The sequence below is a fragment of the Delphinapterus leucas genome, chromosome 6 (genome assembly GCF_059928025.1).
Source record: "Delphinapterus leucas isolate spDelLeu-1000000601 "Yukka" chromosome 6, BTC_Dleu_Yukka2, whole genome shotgun sequence".
Lineage (NCBI taxonomy): Eukaryota > Metazoa > Chordata > Mammalia > Artiodactyla > Monodontidae > Delphinapterus > Delphinapterus leucas.
The window spans coordinates 97,707,234-97,729,717 of NC_143134.1; the positions used below are offsets into that span (position 1 = coordinate 97,707,234).

The following is a 22,484-nucleotide window of genomic DNA, read 5'->3' on the forward strand; positions in this document are numbered from 1 at the left end:
TATTACAGTATTTAACAAACGTCATATGATTTCATTGTATGTGTGCATCTTGAAACTCAGGTATATTCAATTTTTTAATTTTCATGACTATTAGTAAGACATTTTTAAAAAATTACATTTTGTGTGTTTTGAATTTGTAAAACATTTCAAAGCTTATTTAACTTTTTAAATAAAAGTCATGTGATATCTGAGTGGACATTAGTTCAGAGCAAACGGAAGGGCAAAGACTTGGAGTCCAGAGACTTGGGTTCCATGCTGCTATATGTAGCTTTGTGATATGGAGCAAATCACTTAACTGTGATTAATCAATTTCCTGAGAATATTTTATAGTTACTGTGAAAAGGAGGTAATATAATTAAGTATGAATTATGTACTTTAAAGTACAGTGCTTTAAAGTTTACAAAGAATATACTAAAATACTCTGTGTGCTGTAAAATATAATTTTAAAAAGTATTTTAATGTGGATCATCTTATTTTGCCAGGGCATGCATTGTCTCTCATTTTAATGAGGACTCAAGAGTTGGAGTGAGTCCTGCAAGGTCATACCACTAGCCATACATAAGGCTAAGATCTGAACTTGGTTTCATTCCAAATGTTGTATTTGAGTACCTACACATACTGTGTACAGTTTTACCAGAGGTAGAGAAGAATCAGCTGTTCTTTCTTACTGGTACTAATGTATCTTAGATAAGTTAGAGAATCAAGTTCTCAATATTAGAAAATATGTTGAATTTCATTGATAGTATTAAATAATATTTCTAATAAAAAACGCTTTGTTTTGTAGCTTAAAATAAGCATCATGTGTTGATGCTTATAACCAATTCAGTGCTCTGAATTTGAGCATTCTTTTCTCATGAATTACTGCAGATTCAATTATATACCTCAACTAATAATGAACTGAGCTGGTTATGTATTTCTCTTGAAATAAAACAGTAGTAGTACACCCCTGGCATGATTTCTCTTTTCTATTATAGAATGTTACAACAAAAATAATAGCAGGGATGATACCTTAGTCAGCATAAGGAAACATAGTTCCTGCAAGTGGCAGAGGGTGAGAGTGGCTTGAATATATATCCATTTGTAAGGTATTTGGGATTTGGGCTTTAAATTATTAAGAGGATGGCTTCAGAGTCGTCTCCAGTCCTTCTATTTATGAACTGAATGAGGTTGGGCAATTTGCAGTCTCCATTTCCTCATCTTTAAAGTCTCCTTACCTCAAAGGGTTATGAAGATCGTGTTAATTTTTAAAAATCACTTGGTGCCTAGCACACATAAGTACTATCCGTTAGCTATTAGTAATCTCATAATCTCGACTTCAAAGTAACTTTATCCCTTTGTTGATAATTTGTATAACTATTTTTCTAGTCCAGTCTAACCATTTCTTACCTTTGTCCTTAAGTTTAAAGCATGTTTTCTGTGTTTATGTCTGTAATAAATGTTTCAAATGATGGTGCCAAAGAAGAGTTGTTAAATCCTAATTGAAAAAGGATTGGAAATTCTGACTCATGCAATCTGACAACAGAGGTTAAGTTAACTGGACAGTCTTACAGAAGCTTGATGGTGGCTAGTCAGCAAATGGATTAGCTTGACCAGCTGCTTTTTTGTGAAAATAACTTGGACTTGTGTTAGCAACAAATGCTCTGTTTGAGTAGAGGAAGAAAACATAATTACCTTGGGTATGTAAGGTGTACTGTTGGATACAGAAAACCACAGTATTATCTTCTAGAAATAAACAGAGGGATTTTGTTTATATCGAGTTTCTGGGACACTTGTGAACAGGATGTGTTATGGATAGGTGGCTTTATTTGATACTCAAACCTTTTGATTATGTCCTTAAGTGGTTTTAAGATAAAATCCCAAAGGTTTCTTTACCTGATAAAATGTGTATGTTCAAAGAAACCATTGAAACAAATAAGACATTTGCACCTTTCTAGAATCTTGGTGCTTAGAATTTGATAGTTTCAGTTAAATTCTTGTGCAGGAGATCATTCATATTCATAGGGGTTGCTGTTTCTAGGAAGGGTTTGTGCTGTAGGAATAATAAAGGTGGAGAGGAAAGGGGAAGGGATCCCAGAGGGAGGATGTCATCAAGAGCATACATTGTCAGTTGTTTGCTTTTCCTCCCTTTCCCCCGCATATTCTACTTTCTGCTTAGAGAGGAATAGTGACAGTCAGGCAAGGCTTGATGTGCAAGACTGAACAAACCTAGACTGAGGAGATTGAACTGAGTAGGGAGAATTTTAAAGCACAACATGACCTGCAACCAGTAGCAAGTCTAGACTTGGCTTCCTCATCCCAGTTTCTTCCTCTGCCCTGGTATTTGCTATCCTTTGCCTTCTTGTTGTACCCTAACAGTTCGGAGGCCTCCACCATATCCAGGTAACCAACTGTATCTCATGTTCCAAAATTATGCCTTTTTCTCAGTCCTGAGGAAAGGAAAGAGGAATGAAATTTGAGTATTGTTCTGTATCCAGTATTGTATTAGACTGCTTTAAATTCTCACAACAGCTGTTATTCCTGTTGTAAAGATATGGAAGATGGAACTCAGAGAGGTTAAATAACTTGTTCAGAGTCACACAGCTAGCAAGTGGTAGTCTGGATTCATACCAGGTCTTTCTTCCCAGCTCAAGCTTCTTTCATTACCACCCTTCTTGCCTTGCTCCTTTGCCTTTAAATGGTGGCATGATTAATGTCATTAAAACTTAAGATATTAACTTAAGATATAAACTTAAGATATATCTTAAAATATAAACTTAAGATATATCTTTATCTTAAGATATATCTTAGATCTTAAGATAAAACTTAAGATATAAACCCCTATAAAGTAGTTTTTTTTTGTTGTTGTTATTAAGAAACTAGTTTAGTCTAGTAAAAATCGTTGATAGAAAGTATAGAACATGATTTAGATAAAACTCTGGAATTTGGTCTCCCTTGCTGCTACAAATCATTTTTCTGTAGTACATGTATCTCACTTCTCTCCAGCTCTCTTTCTTTTTTTTTTTTTTTTTTTGTTTGTTTGTTTTTGCGTTACGCGGGCCTCTCACTGTTGCGGCCTCTCCCGTTGCGGAGCACAGGCTCCGGACGCGCAGGCTCAGCGACCATGGCTCACGGGCCCAGCCGGTCCGTGGCATGTGGGATCCTCCCGGACCGGGGCACGAACCCGCGTCCCCTGCATCGGCAGGCGGACTCTCAACCACTGCGCCACCAGGGAAGCCCTCTCTTTCTTTTTTGAGGGAAGGTCTTTGCTTTCTAAAATAGAGGTGTGACCAGGAAAGTATAACTGGGGTTTTTATACACCCCAGCCAAGCACAACTGCAGTCATTCCTGTGGAGTGGATCAGAGTAATTTGGGATGTACAAAGTATGAGGTACCCTCTTCAAAGGACCATGCTGATATACTTGTATCACTGTGTTTAAGTACAGACACCTTCATTTTTATTGAACTTGACAGTTTAAAAAGAAACTAGAAATATAGTGAAACAGACCTAACTTAAAAAAATTTTTTTAAGGACAATGGTTCTTTGCAGTGCCTGGCTGAATGTAAGCAGGATTATTCATGCAGCAAACACATATTGAATGCCATAGTGATAGATGTTCCACTCCAATGTAGGGTGGACAATACTTTGAAGTTAGTGGATTTTTTCTACAGCTTTCTTTTTCTATGTTTTATATCCTCAGTTGGCACTTCTTCCCGGCCACAGGGTTCTGATTAATATGGTCTCAGTTATTGATATTTGCTGATGATAGCTAATTATATTTTGAACTAATTTATAATAGTGTTAGCACAGCCAGCCTGTGCACTTCTGTTGCATTATAAATATAAGTAACACAAGTTTATTGTAGGAAATTAGGAAATATAGATAAATGAAAATAAAATAAAAATCACCCATAATCCTGCCACCCAGAGATAACTTCTTTTAGCATTTGTATGTATTACATTCCAGTCTTTTTTAATGCATATAGAAACTTAAAAAAACTATGGTATCACACTATGTATAGTGATTTATAATTTGCTCTCACTTAATATGTAGGGATATCTTTTTCCATGTTAATATCATTCTACAACACTTTTAATGATTTAGCAGAATTCTTTAATATGGATATATATTATGTGATTTTTTTTTTTTTTGGCTGCGTTGGGTCTTTGTTGCTTCACGCACGCTTTCTCTAGTTGTGGTGAGTGGGGGCTACTCTTTGTTGCAGTGCGCGGGCTTCTCACTGCGGTGGCTTCTCTTGTTGCAGAGCACAGGCTCTAGGCATGCGGGCTTCAGTAGTTGTGGCTCGCGGGCTCTAGAGCGCAAGCTTAGTAGTTGTGGCGCACAGGCTGAGTTGCTCCACGGCATGTGGGATCTTCCTGGACCAGGGGTCGAAGCTGTGTCCCCTGCATTGGCAGGAGGATTCTTAACCACTGTGCCACCAGGGAAGCCCTACTTGATTTTTAGTTAGTATCCTTTTGTCATACTTTTATGTTGGTCCTAACCTTTTAATATTATAAATAACAGTAAGATGAAATCTTTGTCGTCAAGTCTCGGCTTATACTCTTTAATTATTTACTTAGAATAAATTAGTACAAATGGAATTACTGAGTCATTGGGTATATGCTTTTAAATATCTTTTGATGTGTATTGCCAAGTCGCCCTTCAGAAAGGTTTTGTCAGTTTATACTGCTACTAGTGGTACCTGAGAGTACCCCCATCTCTACTTCCATTCCACCTCCCTTAATTAGATGATGAGTCCTCTGGTTTCCGTGGCTGAATGTGAGCCTCCTAGACTTCATTGGATGGAACAGACAGCTCAGAGGCTGCAAAAATGGATGAGCCTTCCTCAGCCTCTGATACACTGTATTTCCCCAAATCCTAGTTGGGAAAGAACCTCTTCTTCTGCTCTGATATCTACAACTGGGCTCAGGGTGAAAAGACAGTATTCCCTACCAGGTCTTTTATTAGATTTTTTTTCTGTGGATCACCTCAGTTGCATCTGTGTACAGTGGTAGTAATCCCAGCTGTTTCACTGTTACAGAGGGCGTAGCTTTCTACCAGTTAACTATTTATGATTATCAGATTCCTGAATTCCTCAACAATATATAATTCTCCTTTTCTAGCTCGTTGCATCACTTTTGAGCACAATACTCTTGTTATGTGTTGCCATAACTATGGTCAGCTGGTAAGATTCTGGTTGTCTAACTTACCAGCTGGATAGAGCATTCTGGATTTCTACTCATTACCTGATTCAAAGGAGAGGTCTTTGGTGTGGAGTGATACAAGTGGCGTAATTCCTGGTGGCATTAGGATTTTTCACTGATCCCTTTGCTCTGGTTGCAGGAACCCTATGACTGTTTTGTACAGTCCTCTGCAGTGTATGCAGCCTAGAGTGGTGTAAAAGTACAGACTCTGGGGGCAGCTTCCTGGATTTGAATTGTGACTGCCATTTGACAGCTGTGTGATCAAAGGAAGTTTCATAACTTCTTTAACCTCTCTTTCTTCAACCATAAAATACAAAGACATATTGCTGTCTATTGTGATAATTAAAAAGATAGTTCATGTTAGAAGCTTAGTATAGTGCCTGGCACATAGAAAGTGCTTAATGAATACTAACTGAAATGACTATAGTAATAGTTTGGCCCCTTTAAATTGTAGATTGATTAGTGATATTTGCAGTGGTTCTAGATTCGTGTATCTCAACTGTCTGGAATACTAATGTAGAATTTGAATCAGAAATTTTCTCCTTGTCTGAGTAGACGCTGGTGGGAAACCCATATATCACAGTGTCTAATTATGGCCACTTGGTTATTGATGCCTTTGGATTCAGAGTAGCATATAAACACGGGTATAATGGTTTTTTGCCACTGGTTCTAAGAACAGGAAGTTTCTGCATCATAACTTCAGGCACTTATTGCACTGTATAGTTTCCAGTTAAGTAGCCCAGTTGGTAGAGTTTTTTGTTGAATGCAGAATTAAGACTCACATTTGAATTTGTCATATTCACGTATATTAAGCTAAAGCCAGTAGAACCATGCCATTTCAGATGGTGGCCGTCATCATGTTCTCAGAGTTAATGATCATATGCCTGTGGTAAGAAGAGCTGTTACTGTTGCCCTTGTGTTTGGCAGGGTGGTACATGTTACAGCCTGTTGCTCATTCCTAGTTTTTTCCAGTCTTAAAGAAAATCTTAAGTCCTTTTGATGCTCTTAGATGTTCTGACTTTCTTTTCATGGACCTCTGATCTTTGTTTTCAGGTAGTACAGTGCTAATTGTTAAGAACATAGACTCAGGAGTCAGACTATCTTAATTTGAATTCTGGTTCTGCCACATACTAACTCTGAGGTCCCGGGCAAGTTACTTAACCTCTTTATACCTCAGCTTCCAAATTGGAAAACGGAGATAACCAAGTATCCTACTTCATAGGATTCTTGAGAGGATTAAACAAATTAATGTATGTAAAGAGCTTAAGATAGTGCTTGGTCCTTAAGAGTATAAAAGTGTTAGTTATTATTATTTTGCTTAGAGTCAATTGATTGTGCTTTTACTTCTCATGATTTATAGGGACTATAAGCATAACTTTAAGCTATGCTTCTTTGAAGAGGGTGCCTCATGCCTTGTACATCCCAGATTACTTTGAACCATTCCATAGGAGTGACTGCAGTTGTGCTTGGCTGGGGCGTGTCATTCCCGCCTCCCTCCCCTTTGTTAACATAGCAGTTACCTTAGACGAATTCCATAGTCAAGTAATTGAGAGGCTTAATTTTGATAGTGTAGGTTTTCTTGAGCTCCTGGTGACTGAGGTGCGTGACCAAAGGATAATGGCTGAGATTGCCTATGCATACTGTCTCTGGAGACATATATTCTATATATTTTACTGTGATCTAGCAGAATTCATATTTGTGAAAGCATATCTTCAGACCTGTATCACCTAAAGCTTTTAGTCATGGCCACCTGAAGTCTTGCAAAATCAGTTATATTATCTAGATAAACTTCAGATAATTTATATTGCCTTTATCCATCTATGTTTATCTGTCACTTTATCCATCAGTATTTGGAGGGTAATGGGAGACTTGAGATCTGAGATGAAGTCTGAGAGACCCTGGTAGGCATTCTTTCAGGTTGATAGAGTCCCAGTTCAAAGTTGTCTTTGCCCTTCTTCACCATCAGGCTTTGATAATAAATGAAGCAAGTGTGCATGTGTGCGCGCGCGCATGTGTGTGTATACTTAGATATATAGAATGGGCTCATTCCAAAAAAAGTTTTTGGAACTTGTTTTAACAAAAAATTGTGTATATGTTTTAGAACAGGAAGAATTGATAAATGTGAGGGTTCCCAGGTGGGAAGCAAAGCATATTAGAGAAACTCACAGCAGGCTACTGCAGCTGGAATACAGCAAGAGAGAAGAAGTCTGGTGTGAGTTGAAACAGGTGAGGTAGGCAATGGGAAGGAAGATCATGCAGGGTCTTGCAGATTATGTAATGTCATGTTTAAGGTCATGTTAACAGCTCATGTTAAAAGATTTTCAGTTTTATCCAAGGACTTGTGGCAAGACAAGTAAGCAGGAAGAGTGATGCTAACATATTACTCTAGCTGCAATATAGAGAGCTGATTACTGGGGAGAAAGAATGGATCAGAGGCCTGTTAAGAAGTTTTGCAAGAATATAAGTTGAGATATGATACTGACTTGTGGTAATAGTGATTACAGAGTTATTTAGGAGGTAAAATCTACAGAATTGGTGACTGCGTGTAGAGCACAAATGAAAGGAAAGAATGTAATGATGATGGCCTAGGTTTCTGGGGGTTTTTTCCTTCCAGTTTTATTGACATATATCACTATATAAGTTTAAGGTGTACAGTATAATGATTTGACTTACATACATCATGAAATGATTATCGCAGTAAGATTAGTGAACATCCATCATTTCATGTAGATAAAAAATAAAAGAAAAAGAGAAAAGTATTTTTTCTTTGACAAGAACTCAGGATTTACTCTCAACAACTTTCATATATACTAGGCAACAGTGTTAATTATATATAACATGTAGCAGTGTTAATTATATTTATTATGTTGTGCATTATACCCCTAGTACTTGTATCTTTTGACTACCTTCATCTACTTCTGAGTCCCCCCACCCTCTGCCTCTGGTAATCACAAATCTGATCTCTTTTTCTGTGAGTTTGTTTTTGAAGTATAATTGACCTACTGTGTTAATTCCTGTAGGAATTAACTATGCTAATCACACAACATAGTGATTTAATATTGCTATGCATTACAAATGATCACCCCAATAAATCTAATTACTATCTGTCACCGTACAATGATATTACATTATTATTGACTATTTTTACCACACTGTACATTTTATCTCTGAGACTCATTTATTTTGTAACTGGAAGTTTTTATCTTTTAATCTCCCTCACCTACCTCACCCATCCACCTCCCCCTCTCCCCTCTGGCAACCACCTGTTTGTTCTCTGCAACTATGACTCCTTCTGTTTTAATATGTTTGTTCATTTGTTTTGTGTTTTAGATTTCACGTATAAGGGAAATTATATGGTATTTATCTTTTGCTGTCTGACATATTTCACTTAACATAATACCCTCTAGGTCTATCCATGTTGTTGCAAGTGGCAAGATTTCATTCTTTTTTATGGCTGAGTAATATTCCAGTGTATATAGCTCACATCTTCACTATCCATTCATCTATCAATGGGCACTTAGGTTGCTTTCTTATTTTGGCTATTGTGAATAATGCTGCAGTGAACATAGGAGTGCATTTATCTTTTTGAATTAGTATTTTCAAATTAGTATTTTTGTTTTCAGATAAATACCCAGAAATAGAATTGCTGGATGGTATGGTAGTTCTATTTTCATTTTTAAGGAAACTCCCTACTGTTTTCCATAGTGGCTGCACCAATTTACCTTTCTACCAACAGTGTACAAGGGTTGCTTTTTCTCTGCATCCTCTCAAGAGCTTGTTATTTGTTGTCTTTTTGATAATAGCCATTCTGACAGGTGTGAGGTAATATTTCATTGTGGTTTTGATTTGCATTTCCCTGATGATTAGTGATGTTGAGCATTGTTTCATGTGCCTGTTGGCCATCTGTATGTCGTCTTTGGAAAAATGTCTGTTCAGGTCCTCTGCTGATTTTTTAATTGTTTTTTTGTTGTTGTTGTTTTGTTTTTGATTTTGAGTTGCTAGGTTTCTGGTTTTACAGCTGGTAGTGCCACTGGCAGAGATAGAACACTAGAGGAGGGCTCAGGTTTAGTGGAGGACATTATGACATGTTGAGTTTTGAAGTGCTTTTGAGACATCCGAGTGGAGATTTCAAGTAAGCAGTTGGATTAAAATGGTCTGGAGCTCAGAGAATAGGTGCTGTACACAGCTTACATCACTTTCATTGAGACTTCTGGCTTTGCACTTCCTCCTCAGCTTCTTTATCAATTACTTGTGTCTCCATTATAAAAGCTAGTGATTAAATTTGGAGGCCCTGGAGGGGTAGAGTAGGGTAGAAAACTCCGTGCATTATGGTATCTTTTAGTTCTTTTTGCCTCTTTCTCAAAGTTTCTTATCCTGCCCTGGTATGTTGCTTGCCATATTTAGAAAATACTTTAAAAAAAGTTCTACCGGACTTGCCTCCCCTTGCATACCTCCTATATTAGGAACACATTATCCCTGTATAGATCTCTTCCCTGGGTCTTACCACCTAGAGAAAACTTTAACCTCATGTCACATACACAGGCTAGGGTAAAGTTTCAGAACTCAGCTTATGTAGTCCTGCTTTCAGAACTTTTTTCTTGGAATACCAGAATTTCTATACGTGTTTATATTATGTCAGATTCTTGAATTATTTTTTTAAAATGATACTCCTTTCTTTTTTTTAAACATTTATTTATTTATTTATTTGGCTGCGCTGGGTCTTAGTTGTGGCACACAGGATCTTTTAGTTGTGGCATGTGGGATCTTTTAGTTGTGGCATGTGGGATCTAGTTCCCTGACCAGGGATCGAATCCTGACCCCCTGCACTGGGAGTGCAGAGTCTTACTTAGGCACGGGACCACCAGGGAAGTCCCAGATTCTTGAATTATAATAGTTGTATGTGGATAGAAGTTAAAATGTTACAATCAAGTTCCTTTACCAGAATTTCACTAATTTCAGTGGACAAAGCTTAAGCTCAAGCTGTGATTCTCCAAGAAAATTCCAGTGATTTTATATGTCATTGAAGAGTCTTAGCAAACCAAAATATTAAAACAATATGTAATTTATTGTATGGGTGTTTCATATAACGGGCAAATTGGTTAGGTTTAGAGGCAGTATTCTAAAGTGGTAAAGAGCATGGGCTTTCGAGATAGACTGAGCATAATCATTCCTTTACAAGCAGTGTCACTTTGGGCAACTGATTGAATCTCCGTTTTCTCATCTATATAATATGGATGTAACCCTACCATTGGGAGGGTTAGGAGAGGATGCAGATAGTCAGTCTATTAACCTGAAAAGCCCAATCTTAATTGAAGCTTACTGTACACAGGCCGAGGACTGGCAGAACCATTTTTACTGTTCCATTGTGTTTTTTAAAGTATATAGAGAGTCTGTCTTGGATGAATACTCAAAAGACTCTTAAGTCTTCTACCCTCGTTTTCTACATCTCTGTACTACCACTCTCGTCCCTCCAGCTGTGCCCACCCCTCCCCCAGGTACTGGCTGCATTCTGCGTTGTCTTTGTATTCAAATCTCCATGTACCTGTTTCTGGAGGGAACACCGAGAGGATAAACAGCTAACTCTTTCATAGCATAACTTCATTGTGTTATTATACTAAAAAACAACAGTGGTGAGGATGGGAAGAAATAGTATTGGTAAGTGAAGCAGAGAGCCTTAGTCTGGCCCAGGGATGATAATACCTACTTATCTCCAGGGATTGTTGGGAGAATGAAATGAGGCTGTAATTATTTTAATTTTTTTACTATAATGCTTTATGAGCATTTATATGAAATGTTATCCCTTTATCAGATTATTTCCTGAGCTCTTTATATTTAGCCTTTTTTGTTTTGTTTTGTTTTGTTTTGCGGTACGCGGGCCTCTCACTGTTGTGGCCTCTCCCATTGCGGAGCACACGCTCCGGACGTGCAGGCTTAGTGGCCATAGCTCACGGGCCCAGCCGCTCCGCGGCATGTGGGATCTTCCCGGACCGGGGCGCAAACCCGTGTCCCCTGCATTCGCAGGCAGACTCTCAACCACTATGCCACCAGGGAAGCCCTATATTTAGCCTTTTATCAGTTTTTGATAATATTTTGAGGAGAACCTTTATTACACAAAATCTTATAGGAAATTATTAAAATATCTATGTTTGTAGGCGCTTACGGAAATAAGGCTTGTACTTCTGGGAAAAATTATAAAGTGAAAGTACTTGCTTTTGATTTTTACTGAGAATACAAGTACCTTGTTTGGATTTTGCTTTTACTACCCATGAAGAGTTATTAAACAACTAGACCTGTGATGTACAATATGACAGCACTTGTCACATGTATAATAAAAAGTGAAATTAATTCAAGTTAAAATAAATTTAGTTCCTCAGTTGCTCTATCCACATTTCAAGAGCTCATTAGCTTCATGTGAGTAGTTACTACCATATAGAACAGCACATATATAGGATATTTCCATTATAGCAGGGAATTTTATTGGACAACACTGAAGTAGAGAGTATGAGAAAGTTAAATAATCAAGTGTTTTATTTAAATAGGAAGCATTATCAAAAAGTCTGAGGTATTTGCTACTAAAATTACCTTATTTATTATGGTTCTATAGCATCTGTAAATATTGCAATGAATGTTGTAATTGTAACTGCAAATTTATTATCTACTTTCATATTTCTAAAATATGTTTTTAATTTTTATAAATAAATGCCAAATTTTATAAATAAGTGTCAAATTTCAGTGTCTCTGCTTTTATTCCTCATTTCCTGATGTTGATTAGAAGTTTCCATTTATTTTTGCAACGTTTAAGGATTTGGTTCTGTTCGTTTGCCATGGCCTTATGACCTAAAGTAACAGTCTTTATGTTAAATAATATTGATCATCTTCAGTGTGAAAGATATGGTGGTAATTAAGTTGTACACTAGGAATAAGAGGTTGTAAAACAGTACCAATATATATCCCATCTTTTGTAATTATAGCGTTTGAACAATGAACAGTTTTACGTTGCTCCTGTTTATTATGTAATATACTCTTACAGAGTTTGTTTAGAGAGTTGTTGTTATAAAGTTTATAATTCTCTTTTAATAAAATATCGTAGTGTTAAAAAAATTTTTTTTTTATCCTAGGAAGCTCTACAAAGGATCATTTCAACTCTGGCAAATAAAAATGATGAAATTCAGAACTTTATTGATATACTAAATCAAACACTAAAAGGAGTTCAGGTATGAATCTGTTTTAAAAAAAAATTGTGTGAATATGTCACAATTAATGATTGTTGGGTCGAATCAGAAGTATAAATATACACTGTCAACTATAGATTATAAACTAATGGAGGTGAGAGCAGGGTTTTTAAATGGCAGATAAATAAAAATGCTTTATTTGCTATTCCCACGTTCTCCATGGAAAGATCAAATAGTAAGGGAAAAAGAAAACTCTGGAATATTGCTAGGAATATTATAATCCTCACTTTTCTTCCGTTCCGTTTCATGTTTGTCTTTTCTAATTCCAATTAAGAGCAAATTGTACCTTTCCAAAAGTACTGGGAAGCTAAACATTTCTTTTACTGTAAATAGTAGAAGGAAAATGTAGATGGTAAGAGGTCCACTTGCAGAACTAGATGAAAGTAAGATATAAAAGTGAAAGGTAAAGTGCCCATTGAGGAGAGAGGGGAATACTTAAGGAAATGGTCCCAGGTATAGGTGGATAATCCATACTGTAAATAATCAAATGTTGATTGTGGAAGAGACCTTAAGATAAGCTGGTGATGCTTTCCCATGAATGTGCTTTAATTAATTTAAGGGTCATTTCTTTGTGAAATAAACATAGAAGATTTCCAGGATACTTGTAGACAGTGAATCCTTTCCTGTGGTTTTTGTTTGGTTCAGCCTAGGTAATTGCCTGGCCTGTTAAACCTTATGGTCTTGTATTTTCTTTACTTCTGAATTTGCTGTAATTGAAGTTAGTTAATTATAATCTTCACCAGTTTAACTGTCTTTCTCAAACTATTTTATTGGAAAATTTGGTGACTCCACTAATCCAGTTTCTTTAAATAAGCAAAGCTAGTGGTTCTAAACTCGTGGTCTATGGACAAGAGAATCATCACATTTGAAATCTGTAAAAGGGTACCTTTAGATAGAGCTAGCTCACACTGTTTTTCTGATTGACAGATTATTAGGACTTTACCTTAGCATCCATAAAAAAAATAGAGGGGGAATTAAGCTACACCCTCGTCACTGAAGATGGGAGCATAAGCTGTAGTGGACGAGAGACCATAAGAATGTGCCAGTTGGTTATTGAGGGGAAAGAGCGGTCCAATTCCTTTTTACAGATGAAAAAATTGAGGTCCAGGAATTTAAGTGGCTTGTCCAAGGTCACACTGTTACTGAGTGGTTAATGTGGAATTTGACTTAGGTCTTCTGCCTTCCAGACTGCACATTTCTTCCTCCATGTCATGTTCTTACTACTGTAAAGAAACTAGTAAAATGATTAACACCACTTTTGGCAAGACTCCAGTGAGATGATGTCTGGTTTTTATAAACATTTTAAGCAAAAGTTTGGATTGCAATATTACAGTAGATTTTGTGTATTAGTTTTGTAAACCAGTGCCAATTTCACTTCTCTTAGTTGAATGATTCATCTATGTTGAAAAATGCCTTAAGATGATTTCTTCTATCTCATAATTGTTGCAAGTGTGAATATCACTTATCTAGGGATTTCACAGATATTTTGTTATTTCTTGTTGAAATAGCGTCATCTTGCTTAATGAAGCAGTGAGGAACTCTTGGAGGTCAACAGACTTTATAAACAGATTTTAGTTTATAAAATTTAGAAGTTTGACTACAGATTCTAGTCAGTAGATGATTTCTGAGGTTCCTCCTAGCACCGAAATTCAGTGTTTGATAAATCTCTTAGGACCCAGTAAGGAATTGCTTAGTGTTTTAATTCTGCTTATCTTATGTAAATGCAGTGTTTTAGGCAACCTGAAAGATTTAAAAATTTGCGCAAAATCAGCCCCATCCCTATAATGCTCAGACTATTTCTCAGAGTTACAGAATCAAACTCTCTGGAATATTTTATTAAAATCTGCTTCACTGATGATTCTGATACACACCAAAAGTTGAGAACCACTGGCTTAGGGTCTGCCTTAGAGCCTAAAGGTCTGGACAAAGTTGACAACCTTAAAACAAACTTGCACATTGTCCTGTGGAAACAGTCTTATAAAAGGTGAGGAGAGTGTGGGCTAGTTCATAAAAGGCTACTTAACTCATAGCATTGCTGAAGTAGAACTATCAGCATTAGCAGCCAGCTTCTTGGATTCATCTGTTTTTAAGGTGTATGTCAAATATTAGAATTTTAATTATTTTATGATATGAGGCTGATATTAGATTCATAGTATGAATCTATTCTCTTGATAAGTACTATATCTTTTAGTTTTTTAATGTTTGACAGCTCTTAAGTAAAATCTTTGTTTATTAAACAGGAAAATTCTTCTAACATACTTTCAGAGTTAGATGAAGAATTTGATAGTTTATACTCCATATTGGATGAGGTAAAAGAAAGTATGATTAACAGTATCAAGCAGGAACAAGCTCGTAAATCACAGGAGTTACAGGTGAGATCGTGCAACTATTTAAATATGAATTTTAGTCTGTATAATGCTTGATTTATTGAAAGCAAAAATTAGTGAATTTTTTGTATAACTGTACTGATACCTTGTAGAAGAATGATTCTTAACTTTGTTTTGGTCATAGATATCGTTTTTTTAAAATTGTGATAAAAAACCTAAGATTTACCCTCTTAACCATTTTTAAATGTACAGTAGTATTAACTGTATTCACATTGTTGTGTAACAGTTCTCTAGGACTTTTTCATCTTGCAGGACTGAAACTCTATACTCATTGAACAACGCCCCATTTACCCTTTGCCCCCACTGCCTGGCAACCACCATTGTATTGTCTACTCTAGATATCTCATATGAGTGGAATCATACACTATTTGTCCCTTTGTGACTGGCTTATTTCACTCAGCATAATGTCATCTTGTAGCATGTGTCAGGATTTCCTTCTTTTTTATGACTGAATAATCCGTTGCATGTATTTACCACATTTTCTTTATGTGGTATGTCCATTTATCTGTTTATGGACATTTGGGCTACTTCTGTCTCTTGGCTGTTGTGAGTAATGCTGCAGTATACGTGGGTGTATATTGAAATTTTGATAGTGATTGCATTGAATTTGTAGATTGCTTTTGGTACTATGGTTGTTTTAACAATATTAAGTCTTCCAATCCATGACCATAGGATGTCTTTCCATTTATCTGTGTCTTTAATTTCTTTCAGCAGTGTTATGTAGTGTTCAGTGAATAGGTCTTTTGCCTCCTTGGTTAAATTTACTGCAAAGTATTTCATTCTTTTTGTTGTTGTTGTTGTTTTGGTACGCGGGCCTCTCACTGTTGTGGCCTCTCCCACTGCGGAGCACAGGCTCCGGACGTGCAGGCTCAGCGGCCACGGCTCACGGGCCCAGCCGCTCTGTGGCACGTGGGATCCTCCTGGACCGGGGCACGAACCCGTGTCCCCTGCATCGGCAGGCGGACTCTCAACCACTGCGCCACCAGGGAAGCCCTATTTCATTCTTTTTGATGCTATTGTAAATGGGATTTTAAAAAATTTTTTTTACAAAGGAATAATATTTATTGTTCATATAGAAAATTTAGAAAAATTATAAAATAGAAAATAAAGATATCCATAGTCCTGTCACTCAGAAATAGTCACTATTTTTTCTTTTTTGTAATATACATTTAAATATATATATATAATACACATATGTAGGGACATTTTTAATAGAATTAATATCTTATGTATAATTTTTAACCTGGCCTTTTAATCACTTATTATGCCAGATACATGCCATTGAAAAGTCTTTGAAAACATTCTTCTTAATATTACCTATCAAAATTTGTTTAACCAATTCCCTATAGTTAGGTATCTAGTTATTCTGTTCTTTTTTTTTTTTTTTTTTTCTTTTCTTTTTGCGATACGCGGGCCTATCACTGTTGTGGCCTATCCTGTTGTGGAGCACAGGACTTTTGCTCTCAACCACTGCGCCACCAGGGAAGCCCTCTTCTTGGTACTTTTTACTTTTATACTACATTGACTTACTCTGCCCTAGTGATCCTGTATGGACCATTTATACCTACCATCTTATTCTCAGTGATTTTGCTTTTATAAAGCTCTATTTCAAATGGTGGTTTGTTAATTCTTTGAAACTCATAAGACGCTTACTCATAGGAAGAGCAGTATTTTTATGAAATTGTAGTTAGGTTCTTAGAAGGACACATGAAAACCTATTCTAATCCAAACTATGACTGAACTATTCTACTTTTCCAAAGTAAAACAGGGCACATCAGAAACCAATAAAACCAGATGTAGTTTATCTTTAGTTTGTATCGGAAGGGAAAATTAAGTAGATTTGAATACGGAATAGATATTAATAAATATTCTGAAGAAGAATCTTGGATACATTTAAAAGCTTAGAAATGGGTCCGTTTCTTTGTTTAAAGGTATCACTAACAGTATTTTCACATCACTGGGCTTAGTTTTAAATCTACAAATGATAATGTGAGAGAAGCGGGGAGGGGAGGGGAGAGAAAGAACTGAATAGGAAAGATTGTGTTAGGTGAAATTAACACATCACTATAACAGAGCGTATCACTGTAACAGTTACCATTTTTTGTTCCTGTTTGATTTTTTTGAAATCTAGGTACTTCCTATGTTATCCAGTTTTGGAAACTGTAAATTAGCATTTATAGGAGTATGTATTACTTGAGTAATGTGATAAGTGGAGTACTAAGATTGTGCTCAACTGAATGTACCTGTAACTCGATTCATGAACTTTAGCTTAATTAAATATCTTCAAGAAATTTTGTCTTCATTATAGAGGATGTTGCCTGCAGATGGATTATTTTGATATTTTACTTTAAATTTTCTGACTACCTGATTGAGAAGAATCTTTAAATAAATTTGACCCCAACCATTTATAATTGCTTTGTTTTCTTTTTTGTTTTTAAATGATGAGTATATCTTTATCTGTACGCAATTAAGCTATTCTGGACAAATTATGGACAGTTTAAGATAATTAAAATTTGTTATATATATGACTAGTGATTACCTTGCTTCAGTACCTCTCTAAAATGTTTGTTCAATTATTGCTATTAAGATTGTAACGTTCATTGTAACAGTATATATTTAAGATTCTGATGACAATAGGAAATTCTATTTTAATGATTTTTTGTTATTATTATTTTTAGAGTCAGCTTAGTCAATGTAATAATGCCCTGGAGAACTCGGAAGAACTACTAGAATTTGCAACAAGGTCATTAGATATAAAGGAACCTGAAGAATTTTCAAAGGTACCAAAAAACCAACCAAAAAAATGAGACTAATCCACTTAAAAAGGAAAGTGTTGTTTAAAAGAAAATGGTGTTTTCCCGTTTGATTTTGGATTCATTCAGTCATTTCTGATAGAAATTTTGGATTCATTCAGTCATTTCTGATAGAAAAGGCTTGGCAGTTCTTGTTAAGTAAAATGCTAGCTGTTCATTTATTCCAAAGCATATACTTAGAAGTGTGTGTCATTGGGGTCACGAACAAATTAATTATTTGTTTAATGCTCAATTCAGATGAATGACATTACTCTTTTTTTCAATTACTTCCCCCTTGGTCATTTATTTTAAAGGTACTTATATACTTTAACTGAGTCATACCTTTGTTATAAACATTTTATAACTAAGGAAAGAAGATTGATATTGCTATTAACATTCATAAAAATCTAAGTTGATGTACCTTTCAATGAGCTGATTGGGAAAACATCATGACTTGATGCATATGAAAACATTGTGAAACTTACTAAATTTGTTATTAAATGTCCCAGTGTTCAGCTTAAGTAATTGTTTGAATGCTTTATTAAAATATGAAAATGTAGGTCCCTAAGGGGTATATTTGGTGTGAAGATACAAATAGTAGAGCAAGAAGACTGCTAATGTTTTAACCTAGATCCTGGTGTTTAAGAGATACTGAATTCTAGATTCTTATTCTTATTTTAAGTAGAGTCATTTTTAAATGATTACCAATTTATCAAATCATTTGATATTTGATATAGAATAAGTATGTAGACTATATAGAACATGGCATGAAAGAGTGTGAAATAAAGCTATATAATTAGTAAAATATATACTGTGAAGTAGTCTTATCAAGATAAGATATTTGAGTTTGATATTTTCTTGGTCTTTGTGGACTGTGTAGTGAGCTGCTTGAAAGGTAGCTTTATAATCCATGTGTGCCCACCAGTGATTTTATTTTATGATTTTTCTATGAACTTGAGGGTAGAAGAAACTTCCTTGAGAAGATAACATTTGCTGACTTAAATCCCTGCATCTTGAACATGAACTTTAAAAATTAATTCCTTTTGACTAAATGAATGGAAATTTCTTTTGCTGTAAACGAGTTAACCAATTAATTCTTGAATTTGGATGTCGGTTGTAAGAAAATTCATCTTTGCACTTTGTAAGACTTATTATATAAAGGAATTATGAGGGAATAGTATCATACTTTAAATTATTCTAAAAGTATAGATATGTCACCTATTCAGAGGGCATTTATGTGATAACCTCAAATATCTGGAACATAGCAAAAAAAAAAAACATGCAGAAAGCAAAAGATGTCTGAGTCAGCAGAATCAGTGTCGCACAGTTCGTGAGTGGCAGTTAATATCTTCTGTTCATGATAGTGTCTCAGAATCTGTTGACTATTAATATGTACATGGTACTACTAAGTTTTTAGGTTTTTTTCCTTTTTGTTTCCTGGTTGTCAACAGATTCCCCTTCTAGTGGAGTAGGGCAGCTGTTAATGACAGGCATAATCATAGCAGCAAGAATTAACAGCTGAGCACCTGAGAGCGGAAGAAGACAGGAAAACTATAAAATGTGGACATAGTACTCAAAAATAGCTTGAATCCAGTTGAGTTTAAATAGGACCTGATGCTTGGAAAAACTGATAAAAGTTTGTTTCTCCCAAGTTTCTCTTTCCATTGACATTTTCAGAGTCCTTTCTTCTTCCTCTCAAAAGATTCTGTTCTCTTTCTCTCTCCTTTGTTCTTTCCAGCTTTGTTAAAACATGTTTCCAGTATACTGTAAATTGGAAAGGTTCTGATAAAATAAATCACCTTGTGGTTTAAATATATTTTCTTCATGTGCCGCTTTGCTTCTTATCTTACTATTTTGGTCTTGTCTTCCAGCATTTTGCAGTACTGCCTAGTAGCTTGATCCCTTTGGAGATGTGTTGAAATGAATTATTTGTCAGTGTTTCCTAGCCAGAAATCTGAGTTTATTGTTCAAGAAAAATGCTTAACTGAGAGTTACTTGCAATTGTTTTCTTAGTATATCCAAATAGTATCCAGATTATGGTTTGATTCCAAGTCAAAAACTAAATGTACTTTCCTAACCAGCTGCATGGACTCCAGGCTTGCCTCAGATACCTAACTGCTGACAGAGTAGGGAAAGATGACTTGGAAGATTAATTATTGGACTAGGAGTATGTTGTTAGATATTTGGAAACAATTCTTTTAATGTATATTATTTGCAAATATCTCATATTAAAGTGATTAAAGCAGATTAATATGAATAACTCATGGGGACAAAAAATATTGTAGGCTGAAATCTAGGCCATGAGTCCTTTTAGACTTCATTATCTTCAAAAAGAGTATTTTATATACTAATATTTAAGTGATCATGTTGCAGTACATCAGCATGAGAATTGAACACAAAGCTATGTTAATTATTTACCAGCATTAGACAGTCTGAAAGTGAACAAGTAAAAATAGCACAAATGGAAAAGGATTTTAGAACAAATTTTCACTAATTTTTTTTAACTGTTAGAAGTTTGGTTGATAGTAAATATATGCAGAAAGATCACCAGCAGATGAGTTCTGGATCATTAGCTTTATTTCTGGTTGAACAAGTAGCCAAAGCCCCAGCAGACTTGGTTTTTCTGCTAATAACTGGCTTGCAGAACACTGCATGGATCCCTTAGCAAAATTAATATTCCTACCAACTCCCCCTCTCCTCCGAATTTAGAACTTGAATTTTACCTATGAAAAGAGCTGAATTTATGGGACATTTTCCAAGTCAATATAACTAACCAGCCACTTCATCCCAATCTTGCCACAAGTAACTCAGTTGTCAGACAAGGAGGGAGGGAATGGTTACCTGCCCACAGGTGCTTACACTGGAGAAAAAAGTACAGAATAAGGTGAAAGGGAAACAGTCTTCTAGATTAGATCACAGATGAAAAGGGAGAAAGGATTTTGTGTATTTCCAACTTCTGACTCACAGTAACTCACCATTAGAATATTATTCAGCAGGTGTCAATCTCTGACCACTGGAAGGAGCAAATAAGGAGAGGGGTGGAAGCTCACTCAGTATTTTCAAGGGAGCAGACGTAGTACTGGCAGAAACTCCTTCTGTGGCTGCAGTCAGGAATTCTGGGAGAGGAGAGGACCACCAACAAAAGCATGAAGGGAATTCCCTGGCGGTCCAGTGGTTAGGACTCTGTGCTTCCACTTCACGGGGCACGGGTTCGATCCCTAGTTGGGGAACTAAGATCCTGCAAGCTGCTCGGTGTGGCCAAAAAAAAAAAAAAGCATGAATGTTTCAGTTATGACGGCAGTTTAAAAACAAGTCTAAATATTTAAGAATAGCTCAAACTATAACTTTTCACCTTTACTTCATTTGTAGGTGTTTATGTCTTACAGAAATGCAGTCTCCTATTATATAAATGTACTTAGTCATAGAGTACAGATGTATGTGGTACTGTATTACATGGTTTTTGTTTTTTTTTTTTTTTTTTTGGGGTACGCGGGCTTCTCACTGTTGTGGCCTCTCCCGCTGCGGAGCACAGGCTCCGCAAGTGCAGGCTTAGCGGCCATGGCTCACGGGCCCAGCCGCTCCGCGGCACGTGGGATCTTCCCGGACCGGGGCATGAACCCATGTCCCCTGGATCGGCAGGCGGACTCTCAACCACTGCGCCACCAGGGAAGCCCTGTATTCCATGTTTATTTCAAGTTATTTACTAGGGTTTTGTGAAGAAGACTTTTAAATGATCATGTTTTTGGAAAAATAGTGCTTTTTATAAACAGATAAATATATGTATGGGAAATATAAAACTTCTAATGTTTGGAATCAACCAGTATGCAGTAGTTTTTTTTGAAATCTAGTATTTTTTGCCTAAGGGAAAATTGCACTTTGAACCAGTCTCTTATTTACTCTCTCTGACTGAGTCCCCTTCATTTTCCAAGTTAATCCTTAATATGGTATTTTTGGGGTGAAGGTAGAAGTCTTAGTAATATATTGTAAAAAGTATTAAATATTTACCCCCTAGTCATTTTCAAATTGTCTGAAAGAAACATTGCAAAATTATCTGTCCCAAATCTAATAGGATAATCTGAAGTATGAAACAATGTGAACATATAGACATAACTTGAAAAGTTTCCTCAATGTTGCGTGGCATTCACGTTTTTACTAGGAACTCTATTGGACTTTACTGCAAATCAAAATCAAGATAAATCTTCTCCTGAAAATGTGACATCTAGCCTTTGTTACATTCATTGTTTTGACAATGTTAGTATATTTTTCTCTCAGCAGTTATCATTCAGAAACAGATATGTTCTTATTTTTGTTGCTGTTTCAGTGCTCTGATTTTAACTAACTTTTCCCTTGCTACCTTTCTCTATTTCAGCCTGTATTTTGGAGAATTAGATTGTTAAAATGTTTAATTTATTTTAGATAATTTAAAAAAGTCATTATCTACACATAAGATGGTTTAGGATGGAGTTTAGGGTTCAAAGATATCATTGTGCTCATCATTTTATAGATGAGATAATTGAGTCCTAAAAGAGTTAAGTGACTTGCTGGTTAATGTGATGGGCTGAAACTCAGAGCTCTTAAAACTTGGTCTAATGCTCCTTATTTTTAAAAAGTTAAAAAAATTTCTGCTGGTTGGGAAGAAATTTGGAAATCTCATATTTTGTTCTGTTTGGGTAAATGATTCATTGAGTACAGTAAGCAAGGTCTAAAACTTCTTTATTATTCCTATTTTAATTGTGTTTAGGAAACACTAATTAGCTCCTCCATATATGGAACTATTTCAGAGTACTTTGCTTCTAATGTCTTTCTATAAATGAGAAAAATGAAGATATTAAGAAGAAATATAGAAACAATAAGATCTTAATCTTCAAAGGGCTGAAATAAATTCATGGAGG

General features: G+C 35.8%; 1 protein-coding gene across 1 annotated transcript in view; it reads left to right on the plus strand.

Annotated features, from left to right (window-relative positions):
* The window catches only part of FSD1L (fibronectin type III and SPRY domain containing 1 like), a 70,444-nt gene that overhangs the window by 1,238 nt on the left and 46,722 nt on the right, over positions 1-22,484 (plus strand). The window contains exons 2-4 of the mRNA XM_089913494.1: positions 12,300-12,395; positions 14,654-14,785; positions 17,479-17,580. Coding sequence (XP_089769620.1) covers positions 12,300-12,395; positions 14,654-14,785; positions 17,479-17,580 — 330 coding nt within the window. The remainder of the gene's footprint in view (positions 1-12,299; positions 12,396-14,653; positions 14,786-17,478; positions 17,581-22,484) is intronic.